General features: G+C 37.7%; 2 protein-coding genes across 2 annotated transcripts in view; both read left to right on the top strand.

Moving 5' to 3' along the window:
* The first annotated feature begins 708 nt into the window (after positions 1-708).
* The window catches only part of LOC122974477 (GTPase IMAP family member 8-like), a 41,506-nt gene continuing 21,923 nt past the window's right edge, over positions 709-20,291 (top strand). Inside the window, exons 1-6 of the mRNA XM_044342511.1 lie at positions 709-787; positions 4,806-5,417; positions 9,238-9,351; positions 9,608-9,679; positions 12,822-13,481; positions 16,877-17,650. Of these exons, the coding sequence (XP_044198446.1) occupies positions 742-787; positions 4,806-5,417; positions 9,238-9,351; positions 9,608-9,679; positions 12,822-13,481; positions 16,877-17,650 (2,278 nt within the window). The 5' untranslated portion in view covers positions 709-741. The remainder of the gene's footprint in view (positions 788-4,805; positions 5,418-9,237; positions 9,352-9,607; positions 9,680-12,821; positions 13,482-16,876; positions 17,651-20,291) is intronic.
* On the top strand, positions 15,003-18,165 carry LOC122973943 (GTPase IMAP family member 7-like). Its single transcript, XM_044341759.1, has 2 exons — positions 15,003-15,748; positions 16,877-18,165. The coding sequence occupies exons 1-2, from the start codon at positions 15,742-15,744 to the stop codon at positions 17,743-17,745; spliced, it is 876 nt and encodes a 291-aa protein (XP_044197694.1). The 5' UTR covers positions 15,003-15,741; the 3' UTR covers positions 17,746-18,165.

The raw sequence follows: 20,291 nt of genomic DNA, 5'->3' as shown, positions 1-20,291 counted from the left end.
CTCATTAAGAAGAAAAACAGATGCATTTAATTAGTGTTATTTTAATAATTAATTAATCTAAACACACAATATGTAATTTCAGCTGATAGGGATCTCTCAATCAAAACAATAACAAAAGACAGAGTTTGATGATGGTTGAAGTAGCGTGGGATCATGGGAGTTGTTGTCTTCATTGTCTTCAAGCTCAAAATATTTATGACCATTATTTGATTCCATACACTACCATCATCTCATCACAGTCCAAAACTGATCAGTGGCGGTGATCAACTTCCTGCTTTACCGCACTGACCTGGCCTACACCGCCAGGCTTGGTCTTCTAATTTAATGCAAATGTATCTCACGGAGGACACTGTGTGTTTACCTCTCTAAAATGTGATGTCATATATATATATATGTGTGTGTGTGTGTGTGTCTGTGTGTGTTCAGACACGGTACTAGAGCAAGTCAATAGGACTGGCATTTGATATTCGTGAGGGGGCACAGTGCAGTGTGTATCCTGTTATCAAGCAAGTTGAACACAGCTTTGCATGGAGGATACACGGACTCCCGCTCCTCCCACGGGTTAATAATGAACGAATGTGGTCTTTGCAAACGGAAATGATGTCCGTGTTTATTTGCATATAGAGCGGGGAAGTGAGATCCGATCACAAGTGGTCACTCAAGACGCACGTGGAGACGCATGTTAACGCCAGGTGTAAACAGACGTATTTGGTTCACTTGTGATCGGATCAGCCGAGACGGATGTTAATGCCAGGTGTAAACAGGGCCTTTGTCAAAGATCTTAGAAGTAAGTAACTTTTAGCACAAGTTTATACACAGGATTTTTTTTAAAGTCATTGTTCATTACAATGGTCATCAGGTCTAATGAGATGTAATCTGAGCAAGTTATGAAAATTAAGTTTTGATATAAAAACCAATGTATTGGCATAGTATAAAAAGTTAATATTTGTAAATAGTGAGGATGAGACTGAGGATGAAGCTGCACCCTTGACAGCCAGGATTTGGATAAAATAAGCATATGACAGTTCTGTTACTGTGGTCAATGTTTCATTAGGTAGTCACTTTGCATCTCTTCACTGTTTTCCAGTCCTGTAGAGGAAACTACAAATCTCAATAAAAATATAGTTCAGACTACTGTTCAGACCTGACGTCCATTGCAATGGACATGAAATAAAACAAATAAAGAAATACCTTTGAATTTTATTTTATTGTATTATTTGGAGCCTCATTTCTACATAATATGAGTAAGAAAAAATATTTTTTTTCCCCCTATGGCTGGAAATAATTCAGGTCTGATGGGGTTAAGAAATATGACATTAACAATCCCTTACGTGTCCGCAAAGACACATAACTCTAGAAACACAAGATGAAAGGCGTCATTTGGTGAAAGTCTTCTTGTCAATTCGGCATCAATATAATCGATAAAGATAAACTGTATTTCCGTACAAACGTTACATTTTTGATTTTGTCGCCTACCAGTCTCTGTTGGAGAGCTGCGCTAATTTATTGGGAGAAGACCGTTGACAATGAGAGGTGAACCGTTACAAAAATTAAGATTTCTCACTAAAATACGTGCTGGTTAGTGGATCAGATACACGCCGAATTAAACACCGACTCATAACATTGTTAATCAACCGTATATCGTGTGGGTGCGACGATATTTGAGGAGTTTTTTCGGCCGTTACAGTGACGACCTGGTTTGCTACTTCCCGTTTGGTTCTGGAGAGAGCGCACCTATTGGGTCCGTGTATTGGTATTGACCAAGGCACGTTTTAACCGTTTGTTTTTTCGGTACAATTGACACAGGCAGAAACCGGAAACAGGTCGTTTTTTGTTTTGTTTTTTAATTTTGGTCAAAAAAACACAAATTCAGCTTGATTTCTTGTTTTCTGTTCGGTGGGTGGGCCTTCAGCGCCCCCTTGCTTCTGATTGGCCAGTGTGCTCTGTCAGTCATGTTTGCACTGTATTCTTCAAAATGAAGGTTCCACTTATTTGCCTTTAGAAAGTGCCAATGTCAACACAAAATATATAGACAGACAGACAGACAGACCTTTAGCCTTTAATAATTGATGATTATAGTTGAATAATAATTTATTATAGCCTGCAATGACAATAAAATGTTTTTCATATCAAATGAAAGACAGCGCTTTCATTTTCAAATATTAAGTTGGTGCATAAAGTAATGCAACAGCGTTTTATTGTATTGCTGGTTTATGTGCAGCTGAGTGACCATAACGCATTATGTCTATTTTGTAAATGAAAGCACTTTGGTAAGTTTTCCTCAGGATGTACTGTGGACAGTAAGGCAAGCAAACACGCCAAAAGTAGTTACAAAAAATAACCAGCAGGTGTCGCACTATGTTAACTTTCTCGGTTAATAGGTTTGTACACCCAGTGTACAGTGAATGGTCTACAGAGACAGTGAGCATCATATGAAGCCTCAACTATTGTGCAGTAAATCTGTTCAAATGTAGTCAGTCTGCTTGACTGGACATGAAAACGAGGAGGTTCTTTTTACTAGACCATATCATGTAGGATGAATCTCTAACCAGTCTGCAGAATTATACTGAGTGTGTTTTGCCAGTCACCAAGTGGCTCCATGTGATCACAGCTGATGGAGGCAACAGTCCAGTGCGAGCTTGATTCTAACTGATACTACCTGGATGAGAGGTCCCAAACAGATTTACTGCACAATAGTTGAGGGTTCATATGATGTTTGCTGTCTCTGTAGATAATTCCCTGCATAAATGCCTATCTATCGATGCCTGTCTGTTTTTTTTGTTTGTTTGTTTTGTTTTGTGTAGCTGTCCACATTTCTATTTATTTTTTGATTTCTGTTGCTATTTGTTGCCAAGCAAAAAGCGTCATGATGCGCCTGTTCCATTTGCATGTATGTAATTAGGTAATATTGATACATTCGGTGCAAAAACAGTCTAATTCATAAAGACTAGAGCTACATGCAGTTAGAGTGGAGTTATTAGCGTCTTCAGATAGTGTTCACTGTGTGCACACACACGCTTCTCACTCACACACTCTCTGTGTCTCTCTCTCTTCAAATATTTAAGCTTGTGAGGCTTGAATGATATTGAATTAATATTCAATGATATCAATGGCGATATATACAGTCAGACATGGGGGGATATCAAGTGGGGTTGTGAGCTTATTACGGATTTTAAAATAAAAATAACAGCGCTGATGGAGCTCAGGATTCATCCATAAGGGCTTCTTTATTACAAACATTCCCACCGTATGAACCTGGAATAAGTGTCTAACAGCTGACCTATAGATGTGTTGCAGAACACAGAACATTAATTACCGTCAGATCCTGATTCTTTGTTAATGATGTTACGGCTGCTGTGCTGCGTGCGTAAATCTTTGTAGATTTGGTCACTCAGCTGCACATGAACCAGCAATACAATAAATCAATTATTAAAGGCTAAAGGTCTGTCTGTCTGTATATTTTGTGTTGACATTGCTGTCTAAAGACAAACAGGTGGAAGCTTTATTTTGAAGAGTACAGCACGACAACATAACTGATAGAGCACAGTGGCCAATCAGAAACAGGGGGGCGCTGAAGGCCCATCCACCAATGAAAACGAAACATTGAGGGGTAAATTTGTTTTGTCAGTGAGAAAACAAAGAAAACAAGAAATCGAGCTGAATTTGTGTTTTTTGTTTCTGGTTTCTGTCTGTGTCAATTGTACCGAAAAAAACAAACAAACAATTAAAACCATTGTCGTACACCTGATGGCTGTACTAAGAAGTAAGTTCAACATACCCAGGCTTTCTTTGTGTGAGCTGGCTCGATAAACCCTAAACAAGCGTGACCCTAGCGATCAGAGATAAGCGGTATCACGACGGTGGTTATCAACTTTCTTTGTTAACTCAGGCTTCCTGCTTCAGAGTTTGTGTGCGTCCCCATGAAGGGGGGCGTTTGGCGTTTCATTTGACTCTCTTTCCGCACAAAATGGACTGATCGCGTGCCGCCTGCTTCAGTCAGGAGGAACAGGTCATTATAAAGGAGAGCTATGAAGAATATAAATACATTATCACAGCAAAAAGCAACACTGTTGCTGCAAATAAGGAGAGAGAGCAATGCTGGCAGAAAATTGCTGATCGTGTTCCAATCCGTTATTGGTGGTGCAACATGGCGGCCTCTGTGGAAGAGGACTCGCTCCCTATGTACATATAAGGGTTCATTCTAAGGTGACGAAAACACAACGATTCTTATTTTTATACACTAATTAAAACATACTTCTGATTATTATATTCCACCTCCGTTCTGCTAGATGCCAATAAATTCTAGATACTGTACCTTTTAACATCATGGAAGTTGAGTTAACAACTTATTTCAGTTATTCTGTGTAGGTCTGTGTTCCTCTGAGCATCATATTAATCTGCCACAAGGAAAAAATAATCTTTAGATGGCTGTCATAAACTGTTAAAAAATAAAATAAAATAATTAAATGTACATGAAATTTTTCTAAACATTATTGACTTAAAAATATATTAAGTGACTGAAAACACAAAGTACTTGTACATTTAAAATATAAACTGTCAAACATGCAGGTGAATAACAAAGCCATGAAACATAATTAGATAAATTACTTTCCATTCTTACATACTTCTATTGATTCACTTAGTTCTGCCATCAGCAAAGCAAACAATTTTCAGTTAGTTAAATATGATTTAACATTTTGTTCAGTACCACAATGGCAAAACTCTCCCAGAACCCAAATAGCACTGTGAGGAGGCAGCAAGAGACAAATGTACATGACTGATTATGATACATTATTCTCTTCTAGTGACAGAGACAAAGAGGATTGTCCTGCTTGGAAAAACTGGATCTGGGAAAAGTAGCCTAGCTAACACAATATTTGGAGAGAATGTCTTCAAAATCAACCATACTTTCAACTCTGAAACAAGAGAATGTCAAGCAGAAACCAGATCTGTCAATGGAAGACGCATCACGTTGGTCGACACTCCTGGTTTGTTTGACACACACATGTCCGAAGAGAACCTGAAGACTGAGATAGTGAGGTGTATCACTAAGTGCGCTCCTGGGCCTCATGCTTTTCTCATTTTGCTTAAAGCGGAGAAATTCACCAAGCAGGAGAATGATGTCATCAGGAAAATATGTGAATATTTCTCTGAGGAATCTTTCAAATATGCTGCAGTTGTCTTTACTCATGGTGACCAGCTCCCTGAAGGGATGACAATTGAAGAGTTTGTCAGTCCCAATAAGTGTCTGTGTGATGTAGTGAAGAAGTGTGGCGGCCGGTGCCACGTCATTGATAATAAATACTGGAACAACAACCAACCTGATGAATACAGAAGCAACCAGTTCCAGGTGGCAGAGCTACTCAACACCATAGACAAGATAGTGATGGAAAACAAAGGAGGCTACTATTTTCCAGGTAGGTCCATGTTTCATCGGATAATCTGTAATTCATTTGTTATTCAAAAACGAAAAATCTTTAATCTGTTATTTGTTTCAGACCAAGGTACGTTTTAACCGTCTGTTTTTTCGGTACAATTGACACAGACAGAAACCAGAAACAGGTTGGTTTTTTTTTGTTCTTAAAATTTTGGGCAAAAAACACAAATACAACTCGATTTCTTGTTTTCTGCTCTGACTGACGAGACAAATTTACCACTCAATGTTTCATTTTCATTGGTGGGTGGGCCTTCAGCGCCCCCTTGTTTCTGATTGGCCAGTGAGCTCTATCAATTATATTTGCACTGTACTCTTCAAAATAAAGGTTCCACCTCTGTGCCTTTAAACACAAAATAGACAGACAGACAGACCTTTAGCCCTTAATAATTGATGATTGTAATTAAATAATAATTTATTATGCTCTTACTGAGAGGTGCTGCACATAATTTTGTTTTATGACCTACAGTGACAATTAAACTGTTTTTCATATCAAATGAACGTGCTGTTTTCAAATGTTCTGTTGGTACATGTGCAGCTTACTGACCATAATGCAGGATGGACCAAATCTACAAAGTATGGATTGCGTCTGCTAATAGCACTGTGAATTGCACAGCATTTGCACCCACAATCTGCCCCATTTTAAAGACCTATTCATAAAAGACTTTGCACTAATGATATGCCGACGCAAACATGTACATAAAGTTTTGCAGCTGAGTGCAGTTTACCCTTGTTTTGTGTCTGATTGAGTAAGTGGAGCGGTTTCCAGTGTTTCAGGCTTTTCAATTAACAAATACTATACTACCAACTAATACTAATAAAACAACACACATAAAAACAGCAGCTGTGTACAGTCAAAACATGTAAGAAAAAGCGTGTGTGTATGTGTGTGTGTGTGTGTGTGTGGGTGACAAGATGGTCGACGTGATCTGGCCAGCTGATGTCACACGACCTTACGATAGCGGCCGTGATCTGGCGAGATGACGTTGCATTAGATTCAAGATGGCGTGACTTTGGGAAGAAGTCACATTACTTAAGAACCAACCGGCAGAAGTCAGCGTTCCGGTTAAACAATAGCAAGATAGCGCCGACCAGTAGTCGATGGCATTTCTGCACACACGTGTCTGATGGCGGACAACAAAGGGGCAGCGCGGCGCTATGTTACATGCTGTCTGACCGTCAGATGTGTAGAAAATGTGCGTGATTATGTAGGTGTGTGTGTGTGTGTGTGTTAGTAAACAGTTTGGATTCAACATACAACATTCAAGATGTCCAATGTTTAAATAAAATCTTAAAATATATAAAATATTCAATACTCAATTGTTAAATTAAATTGCAATACGAGGCCTTATACCTTCCTCTTTTAAACATGGTAGTGAATGAAACAATAGCCTATGTCCACATCATCAAAACTTGATAACCTACAAACACGAACACACGTCTTGTCCTGCAGCTTAGTCTGTTGAACGAGCCACCAACAAACATTCACTGCTAACGTCAGTTAGCAGCTAAATAGCTAATTATCTGCTCAGCTGCAGCATATTAAACAGCATGGAAACATACCTGCAGATGTCACAACGGACTGTTAAATGCTGGTTTGGTCGTCGCTCTTCAAAATCCCTGTTAGTGACGTGCTGTCTGTCCATGACTTGCACTTACAGCAGTTTGTTTGCGTTGTGATAAATGAGACATTCAATTTTTCAATTAATCCTCAGTTTACCTGCATGCCGAACCATGCAGGGCCATCTGTACGGATCACGGATCAACTACGATCCGTTGCACCACTAGTAAAAAGAGAGGGAAAGAGAAGGAGGGAAAGCGGTGAGAGGAGAGCAGCGGTTGCTTTATCCACAGAGAGAGTGCGCGTACGGACGGTAATGTGTACGCACGTTGTCTGGTTGTGAACTGACGTGGACATGGAACTTCATTAGTTATCTTGGGAGGAATATACACAAGTATTGTTATGATATGACGGAATTCTCTTGGTACATAGTATGGTCTCATACCAACTGCCAATAATTCAATATCTGGACAGCGCATCTTCTCCTTGACAGTAATATGCCAAGGATTATCTCTGATCTCTGATTCACAAATAAAGCCAGTCCTCCTCCTTTCTTCTTTCCACCAGCTTTAGTGTCTCTGTCCATCCGTATGAGAGTGAAACCAGGTAGTCCCACACAGGAATCAGAGATGTTTTGATTCAACCAGGTTTCAGTAAAACACATGATGCTGCACTCACGGTATACTTTCTGAGTCTTCACCAATATCTCCAGCTCATCACTTTTGTTGGGCAGAGAGTTGACATTTCCCATAACGACCGATGGCAGAAAGGGCTTATATCTCCATTTCCTGGCCTTCACCTTTGCACCAGCACGGCAACCACGAAAAACTTCTTTATCTCAGGTATAAGAGGGTGGTATCCTCCAGATTTGCTCCGCCTCAATGAAAGAAGCTCTTCCCTGGAAACTCTTCTCCCCACAGAAACATCCATCAGCAACCGACAAAAAACAACAAAAACACAACAAAAATAAAGCAAAATTCAGCAAAAACTTAGAGCTCCTAGACTTTGCTGCTTGTTGAAGCGCATGTTCTAGAATGATGTGTGTGAACTACATCACTTTAGAAATGCTGATATGATACGTTTTGTTGAAATGTTAATATGCTATGTATTACACGTGTTGAAATGTAGATACTCAAAGTTTCCGTGGTTTGCAGAAATGTACAATGCCAGCGTTTTATTCTGGCAACCAGGCTGTGTATGTTTACATAAACACAGAGTCTTCCTCATGAGTTGGCGCCTCCGCAAAATGTGCATCTAGAGAGAAAACCGACGAGACTCGCCTACAAACAAGACAAGTTGTCTGATAGTGAGACAAGTCATTTCATGAGGGTTGTGACACTCAGAAAAATTTATCTGCTGATTTACTGACGTCTCTTTCACAATGTAAGTCTATGGGGAAAAAGTGTTTTTGGGCCAGCGTACATCACGTGACGTTGTAATTACACGGTTTGGCCACTATGTCAAATTTGCTTCAAAGCCTGGCGTCCTTCCTGTATCCAGTTCTCTTTATACATCCATGGTTTATGCACATGGGCAGATCCAGGGGCGGGGCCAGACAGGCACTGGCCACAGCTGAAATCTCATTGGCCCCTGAACTGCTCCTGTCCTGTCACTTGTCGTTTGATTCTTTACAGATGAGTAAACATCACAAACTGTGGCACCTCAAACACTTTTTGTAACTACAGTGATGCTTCGTTTACGTCATGTGGGGGGAGGTAATAATGGGAAAGATTCCCATGTTTATGACTGGGATGCAGCTTGCATGTTAATGAGAATCGTATTTATAAGTGGGAACTGGTAATTCCGATATGACCTGAATATCAGAGGCAGGAATCTGGTTATTCCGATGTGAGTTGAACGCACCATGAGACTGCACAGAGAGCTGAAGCGCACAATAGCGCGCAGAGTTTCATCCTCCACAGAAACCCTATAGTAAATGAACATTCCCCACATTAGTTTGTGTTAACGTGTGAAAGAGCGTTTACTTGCTGCAGTTATTGAACTTAGGTTTATTGAACATTAGGCATTAGGTGGAAGATAACGTTTTGTTGGAGTAGATGATACACTTGTTAGGCTACTGTAAGTGCAACAAAACCTTCGTGAGTAGAGAGTCAATAAGTGCTTCATCAAACCACCTGTTTTACACAACGAAAGCTGTCTGTATGTAGCCTAACTGTTTATCAAAGTTGTAAATTTAGCTACTGGCTGAGACAAACCAGTACCTCCTCTCTCTCTCTACCAGCGGTACCTGCATGCAGTGCGTCACATCAGCAGCGGAGGACAGAGGACTGGATGAAGGACTGCCAGCGCAGAGAGCAGCTGCGCAAACTCCCGCAAAAATCGAGAGTGTTTGCAGGTATGTACAGTTGCTATATATTATATATATATATATATATATATATATATATATATATATTTCAAGCATTGAGTCTTTTCTTTAAAACTTCTATTGTAGTGACCAGAATATAAATTAGATTATAAATTACTTCTGGATCAAAATTTATGTAATTACTGTTTGTGTATGTCATGATGACAGTCAGGTTATGGAAAATGAGGTGCATTCACATTTGAGTAAGAGTTAAATAAGTCTTATTTCATTTGCTTCTTTACAGATGTTTCCCAGTGTAGAGCAGAGGGTCCTGTGCAGCCGTCAAAGAATTATTCTGCTTCCCTGGGACCTTATGGTATGTATATATTTTCATCCTGCAAATATTGTTAATGGAACTTTAATAAACTACATATTAACAATTATTTTCTAAGCTTTTTTGAAGTACACAATGTGTCTGAACAAGGCACAATTTGCATTTTATATTCAAAGTCAGGGCTCGACATTAACTTTTTGAGGCACTTGTCCTTCAGACAAGTAAATTTACCTCTCACTTGTCCAGGCACAAAAGTCACAATAGGTGAAAATGACAATAATTAATTTTTTTCATTTAATTTTTCATTTGATCCTTAATTGCAAAGCACTTTGTAAAATCTGTTTCAATATGAGCTCTAAAGATTAACCATTGATCATCCTTCTGACATTTAATGATGATGATTGACAGTGTTTCCCCTTGGATTCCTTTTGAGGGGGAAATACAATACTAGTATTGTTAATGAACTATTAATGAAAAATGTTAATGTAGTTGTTGTGTAGTGTTTGTGCCTGTATTCAAAGATCTGTAAGTCTTTTTATAGCAGGTTTTAATCTTGTGCTTTGACTTTTGTCCTTTAGTTTACATTTGGATAACAGATTGTGCTTTTAAAAATATTTATCAGAACATAAATTCATCTAGATACAGGTGACAAGTGAAGTCAGACCTTATCGGTTTTTTCTGCCTCATGCTTTGAATGTATTTATGTCTCTCCATCACCTGATGCCTGATGTGTTTCTCTTTTCTCCTTAAACTCTCTCTTTAAATCTTGAATCAGTTCTTTACTTTCTCTTTGTTTTTCAACACCAACACCATTACATCCTGCAATTCTTCCTCACTTCTGTCTCCTCTCTCCTGACTCCTTCACTCACTCTGAAAATGTAAAAAGCTCTCCTTTAAAAAGTCTGACAGAGCATGAAGCAGAACTTTAACTCGTATGGTGTTAATTACAGTAAATGTGGACAAACGGGAGGGAATGTATCAGCAGTCAAGTTATCCAAACTATCAGCTACACAGCAGCACCTGATAAACTGGATGGTTAAAAGGAAACAATAATGTCAATTTAAAAAACTTTAGCTCCACTGAAGAGTTTTTGCTAGTTATTACTTAGTTGTATTTTGTCTAACAGATTATTATTTGATGCTGCACATGTCAATTAATGTCATATATCATCCTCTCAACTCTGATTCATTCATCTGTCTCGTGAAACGGCCCCAATCTGCCTGCTAGCTTCAGTATGGAGGGTTTGTTTGTTTTAAACACCTGCGTAGCACGGGTGGGCAGTAGTTTGTTGGTCCGTGTAACAGTAACAGCTATCTCCGTGTCTCATAAAAGGATACAGTGTTTGGAAAACAAAATGAGTGCTCCCATAAGCTACAACAGAAACTGCAGTAGGAAGCCAGTCTGAGCCACTAACAGCTGTAAAGTGATGAAAGTGCATAAACACTGTTTCTGAATTTAAAATGTGGCTAAAAAGCATTCACGTGTGTTTAGTCTCCACTACAGCCCTGATTACAACATACCATAATACAGTCTATGCAACACACATACAGTATGAACACGTGCGAGCCTATCACACTCCTGCTATCCTGCTACTATAAGTTACATTTGTTTTTAGTTGTTTCTTTCAGGAGGGGTGGGGGTCAGGCAATGGTAGGGGAAACACTACACATACCATGAATGTATGACTCTTAACTTGTCCGATGGGGCGAGTAAATTTCTCTTCCACTTGTCCCACGAAAAAATTCACTTGTCCCAGACAAGCATTAATGTCGAGCTCTGAATGATGTGTGTCTTTGATCAAAGCTATAGAGTCAACAGCAAACAAGGAATGACTGGTTAAATATACATCTTACTGAATAAGGAATTGTGCATGGATGTAGGACATGTACTTGGCCCCTCTGTGTAAAATGTGGCCCCTTTATGGTCCCTGATTCAGAAAAATCCTAGATCTGCCCCTGGTTTATCCTGTTATCATACAAATTGAACAAAGCTTTGGATGGAGGGTACACTTCTGATAATATTAAACATGTTTGATTTTATCAAATCAAATCTCTGACATCTCAGACTGAGTTTTTTTGACCACCTTACACCAAATGATTGAGATGAGGGGAGCGGGCCTCAACTCAAGCAAAACTCTCATGATTTTGTTCCAACAGTGGAAATTTTGTCTGCAACAGCAAAATTGTTTGAAAAGTCGTTTGGTATAATGCCGGCAACATAGCAGTCCTTAAGTCTGATCAAATTACAAGTGCTTTACTAGCCTTCTCCGGCAGACTAGTGTTGATCACTGCTTGTTATGTGAAAAAATGAAGCGGCAAGGATACTGAATATACAGCTACAGTTTTCATAAACTGACAACAAATATCATAAATCTATATAAAGTCTAAACATGTGCTACAGAGAGGGAAAGCCAAAAATAATGACGAGCTTGCTTTTATATTTGTATGTAAATTTAAAAGGGAACCACTATCTATAATAGTATTATTGAATCTCTGAGCACAAAATGACCTTTGTTGACTGATAGCAGTGTTCAGAGTTTACTTTCAAAAGTAGTTTAAATATGACTCAAGTCTACACCTCTAAAAGAGGTGCAGCCCTCATTGAAACTGGAATATCGATTCATGAGAACTTTTTTTCAGCACAGTAACTTGTTGCTGGTTGTTCATCATAGTGTGTTGACACAGAACCTCACTAGAATCAAAGCAAAGAAATAGACCAAACTCAGTTTCAAGAAATTTTGATTCAGTTATTCTGTGTATATCTGTGTTCCTCTGAGCATCATATTAATCTGCCACAAGGAAAAAATGTTATAAAATGTTAAAAAAACAAAACAAAACAACTAAATGTACATGAAATGTATCTAAACATTATTGACTTAAAAATGTATTTTATGACTGAAAACAAAAAGTAATTGTATATTTAAAATATAAACTGTCAAACATACAAAGTGAAAAACAAAGCCATGAAACATAATTAGATAAATTACTTTATATTCTTACATAAATCTATTGCTTTGCTCAGTTCTGCCATCAGCAAAGCAAACAATTTTCAGTTAGTTAAATATGATTTAACATTTTGTTCAGTACTACAATGGACAAAACTCTCCCAGAACCCAAATAGCACTGTGAGGAGGCAGCAAGACACAAATGTACATGACTGATTATGATACATTATTCTCTTCTAGTGACAGAGACAAGGAGGATTGTCCTGCTTGGAAGAAATGGATCTGGGAAAAGCAGCCTAGCTAACACCATATTTGGAGAGGATGTCTTCAAAATCAACCATGCTCTCAACTCTGAAACAAGAGAATGTCAAGCAGAAACCAGATTTGTCAATGGAAGAAGCATCACATTGATCGACACTCCTGGTTTCTTTGACACAGACATGTCCGCAAAGAACCTGAAGACTGAGATAGTGAGGTGCATCACTGAGTGTGCTCCTGGGCCTCATGCTTTTCTCATTGTGTTAAGATTGCAGAGATTCACAGAGCAGGAGAAAGCTGTCATCAGGAAAATATGTGAATATTTCTCTGAGGAATCTTTCAAATATGCTGCAGTTGTCTTTACTTGTGGTGACCAGCTCCCTGAAGGCATGACAATTGAGGAGTGCGTCAGTCAGAATAATCATGTGAGGGATCTGGTGAAGAAGTGCGGCGGCCGGTGCCACATTGTTGATAATAAGTATTGGAACAACAACCAACCTAATGAATACAGGAGCAACCAGTTCCAGGTGGCAAAGCTACTCAACACTGTAGACAAGATAGTGATGGAAAACAATGGAGGCTACTACACCAGTGCGATGCAGCAGATAGTGTACAGCATGATTAACAAGCATGAAAGGAGGTGTAATGTTTTTTAATTAGTTGATATTACCAGAGGAGCAGTAGTAGGAGGTTTTATTATTTTAGGACATTGTGAAGCTGATAAAGCAGACTCAATAGGAGGGGCAGCAGACAACACAGTAAAGTCTGTTTGTGACAAATCTATACAAACACTTAAAAAAAAATACAAAACAGCAAAAAGCATAAGTAAAGTGAGGAGAAAGAGCCACTTCTGACAGACAAGTGAAATAAATTGACTGTTATATTGTTCTTGTTACTATACTTTTCTATATAGTGCTTTTACTCAAACGCTTTACAATTTGACTCTCATTCATCTATTCCCATTGTATGGGAACTATATTTTCTTCTAAAATTCTAACATTTACTAAATAATCTTTAGTCACATACAGTATGTGTCCATCTTGGATCAAAAACAAGGTGAGGCAGGGAAACAAATGCAGAAGTTTCTGTGCCACTTGGGGTTTTAATATCTGGACCATCTTGGATCAAAAATGAGGTGATGTAGGGAAACAAATGCAGAAGTTAGTTTCTGTTTCACTTGACACTCCTTGTGAACAATATCTTACTTTAGTGTATCTTCTTTTGCCAGATATTCTCACAAAAAAACAGCAAACATCTTACTTTTAAAAATATTTTATCAAGTTCTAATATCTGGATATGACTTTGATTTATTATTTCAAAGTATTGCTCTTTGAAACTAGATGTATATAAGAGTTCTTGAGAGAATCTTTAAGATTTTCATGAGTATAACCCTCTTGGTAACTGAAATGTTTTAAAGTGTTTGTTATTCTGATTGTGCTTCAACTCTTTGCCAATTATACACAGAAAATGTTTTGTTTATGCAATGAATTATTTTTTGTTATTATATAACCTCTTATTTTTCTAAATGAAATGCTAATAGCTATACAATGAAACAATTCAACAATAAAATTGTTCATTATTAAAAATTGTTTCAGGTGTCTCTTTCCTCATAAAACCATGATCCAAATCACAGAATTAAAACTGATGTTGAGCCACCAACAGTGACACAGACCACAGCTTAAATTTACTATTTGATACTAATAAACAAATAAATAACAACAGCTCATTCAAGCTTTAATATTCAGTCAGTTTATTCATCAACAGCAACATTTTTGTTGTTTGTTTGTGAAAATCAAACTGTCAAACAAAGGTATACTTCATATCCCTGATACCTCACACACAGATCTAAAACTGTAATTGGTCCTCACAAAGATAAAAACCCTCACACATACTCTAACACACAGGTACAGACAGAGACAGAGAACACACACCCATAAACTTGCTGCTATCAATAGGTTCATAGGTCACACAGGGAGAGAGAAAACACAATGGTTGAGCAAAGCACTGACATTTTACCAGAATAAACAATATAAAAATAACTGCAGGATCTAAGTTAAAAAAAAAATCAAAAAACAAATTACTAATATGTTTATAACTTTTAGGGCCAAAGAATCACATCTTGAACCAAAGAAATTTACTAAAACAAACAATAACAAAACAACTATATGGATTAAGTAAAAACAGAAAAAAGTCCCAGTGTTTTATCAAGTTAATGTCACTAATGGAAGAAACAAAAGACAGAGCTCAGACAATCACATTCAAGTACATTGCTCTGTTTAAGGTTTTGCATACATTCAAGTCAAATCAATTTTATTTATATAGCGCCAAATCACAGCCGAAGTTATCAAAGGGAACTTTTCATATAGAACTGGTTTATGTGGTTTGTCCAGGTGGTGTTACCGTACCTAGCTGTCCAGGATGGCAGATCAGTGAACCAGTTATATTTAGGGATATAATGGTAACTGGATCCGCCAACCACTCTCGAGCGAGCAGGTGAAAGTGTTACGTGCCGGAGAGCAGTGATGGTAGTTGTGCACTCGAGGATAACAGTCACGCGCTGCTTCGGAGTCTGCGCGAGCTCAGCGCATGGTTTTCTCCTCACAGGCTACAATATTTCTCACGCGAGCAGAGATATTCTGCGCGCGACTGCTGTTAAAGCGCAAAAATAATGCGTGCCTGGGTGTCTGAGTTTTACGCACGACTCCTCTACATCCGCACGCGTGGATCTCATTCATGCCACAATACAATATGTGTTCATAACCTGCAGCCAGGAAACAAGTCAGATAGGTAGAAAAAAAAGTGCCAGAGGCAAGTCAGAGCAAGAGAACAAGAGAAAAGACTGCCAGTGAGGACGTCTCGTGGATTTGAAGAATTTTCTGAACTGAACTCTGTTTTTGACAACATGGAAGGTAAGTTGAGTTTATTTATTTCAGCTATTATGTTAACAATGAGGACTAAACTGTAGGCCAAATACTTCCATTTAAAGAAGTAAAAGAAATTCACAATTCCCAGCTTTCATTTTAAGGACGGAGGGGTAGTCCAATATAAACCACATTTCAATGCTATTTATTTTTCTTTTAAATATTTTTCAACTTTATTTGTACAATATTTTTTTCTTTTTCTTCTTCTTAATTTTCATTTCTTCACTAACTTTCTATATCCTTATTTAAAGTTTCTATGACATGTGACAGTATCCATCAGATAATTCCCAGAATTATTAGAGTGAAGAGGTTCCTAATGTCAGTTTTATTATTACCTTCATTAAACTCAAAAATCATTGAAAGCTGACCCTCATTACAGTCATGTCGATGTCATTTAAAACAAGTATATAGATAATAAAAGATACAAGATATAAAACAAATCAATTAAAACAAGTACAAACAGAATTTAAGTGGTTTGTGATCATAGATTTAAAATGTTCAAGGGTTACTTAAGTATCAGTTTTTAAGGTGCTCTACAAAGAGTTCCAGGTGGTCGGAGCATAAAAACAAAATGCAGATCTTCCAAGCTCAGTACAAACTCTAGTGACTTGTAGTGAAACTCGGTCATTAGACTGAGTATGATGTGATCCAGAGGACCAATCAAGCATAGTTGTGATCTAAGATTGTAGCTTCACAATAAGGGCTTTGTAGATAAACAAGTATATATGCTTATCACGTCTCTCAGACAGAGAAGATCAACCAATTTTTTCATACGAAATATAATGATGAATTTATTATCGAACACTTTAAAATGGGAAACTGTGAATTTCACAGTAGACATCTACAAATTGACTGTTACTCCAGGATAGTATAACTCAACATTAGCTGTACTTTTTTAAATATTTGAGTTGATGTTTGATGTTGAACTTAATTATGCAGTTGAATGGCTTGTTAGAGTCTTTATAGAGTTATAAAACATTTAAAGCAGAGCAGAGCTCCTACTTGTGTTTGAAGTGTTTCTGAACTGGTGTAATAATTATTGTAGGAAAATCAATGAATGTGAAAACCACTTGGACAAGTTACCTGCTTTACTGATAGAAAGTAATTCTCTTTCAGGGTTGAACACAAGGAGGATTGTCCTACTGGGGAAAACTGGAGCTGGGAAGAGCAGCCTGGCTAACACCATATTTGGAGAGGCCACATTCAAAATAAACCATTTTAATGACTTGAAAACACATTTTTGTGAAGCAGAAACCAAATCTGTCAATGGAAGAAGCATCACTTTGATCGACACTCCTGGTTTCTTTGACCCAGGCAGGTCTGAGGAGGACATGAAGCCTGAGATGGTGAGGTGTATCACTGAGTGCACTCCTGGGCCTCATGCTTTTCTCATTGTGCTTAAAGTGGAGAAATTCACCAAGCAGGAGAAAGCTGTCATCACAAAAATGTGTGAATATTTCTCTGTTGATGCTTTCAAATATGCTGCAGTTGTCTTAACCCAGGGTGACCAGCTCCCAGAAGGGATGAAGATTGAAGAGTTTGTCAGTGAAAGTGAGCATATGAGTGATCTGGTGAAGAAGTGCAGCGGCCGGTGCCACGTCGTTGATAATAAATACTGGAAGATCAAACAGCAGGATGAATACAGGAGCAACCAGTTCCAGGTGGCAGAGCTACTCAACACCATAGACAAGATAGTGATGGAAAACAATGAAGGCTACTACACCAATGAAATGCTGCAAACAGTGGAGAGAGAAATACAGAAAGAGGAAGAGTGCATCAGACTGTCATCAGGAAACATGACACAGGAAGAGATCAGACAGCAGGCTAAAAGCAGAGTCCTTGAGAAGCATTTGAACAAAGCACCACGGACATGGATTAGAGGTTTTGTGGGTTTGGCGATCATTGCTGGATTAGTTGCAACTGTGTTGAAGTCAAAATTTATGAATGTATTAACAGAGGTATACCACTATTTGATGAAAAAGTAACATGAGGGAGCAATCACACCAGTGAAGGCAGTATAGAAGACATTTGAGGTTGTCTTGAACAAACTTTATGATTTGTACCATTGAACCCATTTGAATAAATATTGAAGCAGAATCCAACAGATGTGAATTTAAGCTTCTGACTTGATGGAAGTCCTCGTGTCTATGCTTCAAACGTTGTGGTGTTTCCTGCCAAATGAAAAGTTAACTACTGTGAGTTACTGTTTAATAATAATCAGAGTAAATAAGAAGTTAATCTGGTAGTAATCAAAGTTTTGATCTGAAATCTGAAAGTGGTTGTTGGGACATGGACTCTACATGACTTTGTGGTGTTTTATGATGATGATTTGTTTTAAGTACAATAAGTGTTTGTTGCTCAGTTATAATTAAGTATTATACAACAATAAAACAGCTGATTGGTCACCTGTCTATTCAGTTGTTTCTTTTTTTATGAAACCACATAAAAAGTTAAAGGACACAGCTGAAGATATACTCTCTATATATTGTTTGTCAGTAAATAGCCTGATATAGTTCATTCATCTTGGGATGTTGCCAATAGAAGCAAATAAAATTTCTTTCAGCTTGTTCTGTCTCATCCAGAGATAAAACACTCCACCCTAAAAAGGTATGAAAAGGTGCAGCTGCCATCTCTTCCTCTTTGATACTTGTAATAAGTAAAAAATACTTCATTAGTAATATGTAATATTCTAGATGCCCATAACAAAAAGCGATTGTGCTTTTCAGTATAAGAATGTAAAATGCACTCATAACACTGAATATTTAATCACATTCAGTGCAGGGAAATATGGAGTCTTGAGGGGCAGTAAATGCCGTGACAATTGTAAGGAAATAATTTCTATTGTAGCTGCATTAACTTGTTGCCAATAGTTTTTTATACACTGTGCACAATTTGCATAATAATATCACAGTCACAATGTGTCAGCTGCAGAGTCAGTGTGTCATAATTATCTCTCTAGCTAAGCATCACATCAGGTTTCACTTCAACCTGTTTCTCCACAAACTGTCATTTATGCATTTATTACTGTACATCCTGTCTTATCTTCTGTAATGTCCTGTTTACTGCCATTAGTTAAAAAAAACAGAGGAAGATTAATTCTTTCCTGTTTGTATCCTGTTCTGTTGTCTTTGGGTCAGTGCAGTCTAAGCTGCCAGTGACAACTGTATAAGTCGAGCTATCATTCTCCAAACTGAAGGTGATCAAGACCCAGTTTAGAAACAGATGTGGAGAAGGAAGGCTCTCAGATCTTCTGCTATTGTCATTGAGAGGGAGATCACAACTGATCATAATGAGGTCATTTACATTTACAAACTCATGACCAAAAGAATCCTTCTTTAATTCCACCAATCTTACTTCTTCCTTCCCTGACAAGTCTGCTCAACACATCTAATTCTCAAAATGTTACGAGTTTCATGTTTTTATGACAGATGTGTTTGAGAAATAAACATTTAAAATGTTACCCACTCTATTTAATTGCAGAGATGTTTGCAAAATAAAGTAAGTAAATCCTTTTTAATACAGAGGTATTGTTTGAATCACCCTATAAAATGTTAATCTTAGGGGATGTAGCCTTTTTACCAAACATTCATCGCTCTCTGCTGATGGGGGCCTACTGAATGTATCAGGTGCCCTTTATATTTTTTCACCCATGGCCATCAGTCAGCCTGAGTTCGCCACTGTGGATTACACATGAGATAATATAAGCATTAGTAAGTATATATAGTGAAATGCAGAGAAAACTCATTGACGTGTATGAATATACAAAATGGTTGACTCTGGCATTATAGACGAGTTTTCTTTTCCTTTTCATACTTCAAGGCTGTCTCAACTTTGGTAAAATGTTTACTTTGACAATAGTATTTGTCTTAACTTATCCATGAATCTTTAGTTATCTAAAGTTTACTGTAGCTTATGCTTTAGTTGCCAATTGTTGAACATTTTGCAAATACAGTATGTTTGTGAATGTGTCAGAAAAACATACTGTAAACAGTTTAGCTATAAGTTTAAAAATGGTTATGCCAAGGTCAGGGTAAGAATATGAGGACATCTGTCTGTTCCCAGAACACCTCAGCAATGAGTTTGCTCGCTGTCTTAAGAAAGAGGAAATAATGTTACCAATTAAGTAAATACTTTGTGTCTTCTCTGAAAAGAAATTAAGATCACAATGCTTTTTACCAAGAAATTTCCTGGCGCTGAGAATTTGCATTGTTTTTTGTGAAACGTATTTTACATACCATAAATGAAAATATTGCAAATACATTGTAACTATAAAGAAATGATTGTTTCATGTTGTTTTATTCACACAAAGTCAAACCTTGTGTCATATTTAGATACATGATGTAGATACATTATTAACTGTGGACTCTTTCAGTCTATGGTATGAAGTCACGTACACCATCACCTTTCACCAAGTAAACAAGTGAAACAGGAAACATAAATGAGGAACGATTACATCATTGTTCATCACATTTCAGAGTCTCAGCCCTCCGAGCGGAAGTGTTTACACAAAGTATCTGCCATAAGTGTCAAA

This window comes from Thunnus albacares, chromosome 22, assembly GCF_914725855.1.
Source record: "Thunnus albacares chromosome 22, fThuAlb1.1, whole genome shotgun sequence".
NCBI lineage: Eukaryota > Metazoa > Chordata > Actinopteri > Scombriformes > Scombridae > Thunnus > Thunnus albacares.
Note: the sequence above shows the minus strand (reverse complement) of the source record. Positions and strands in the feature narration are given on the sequence as shown.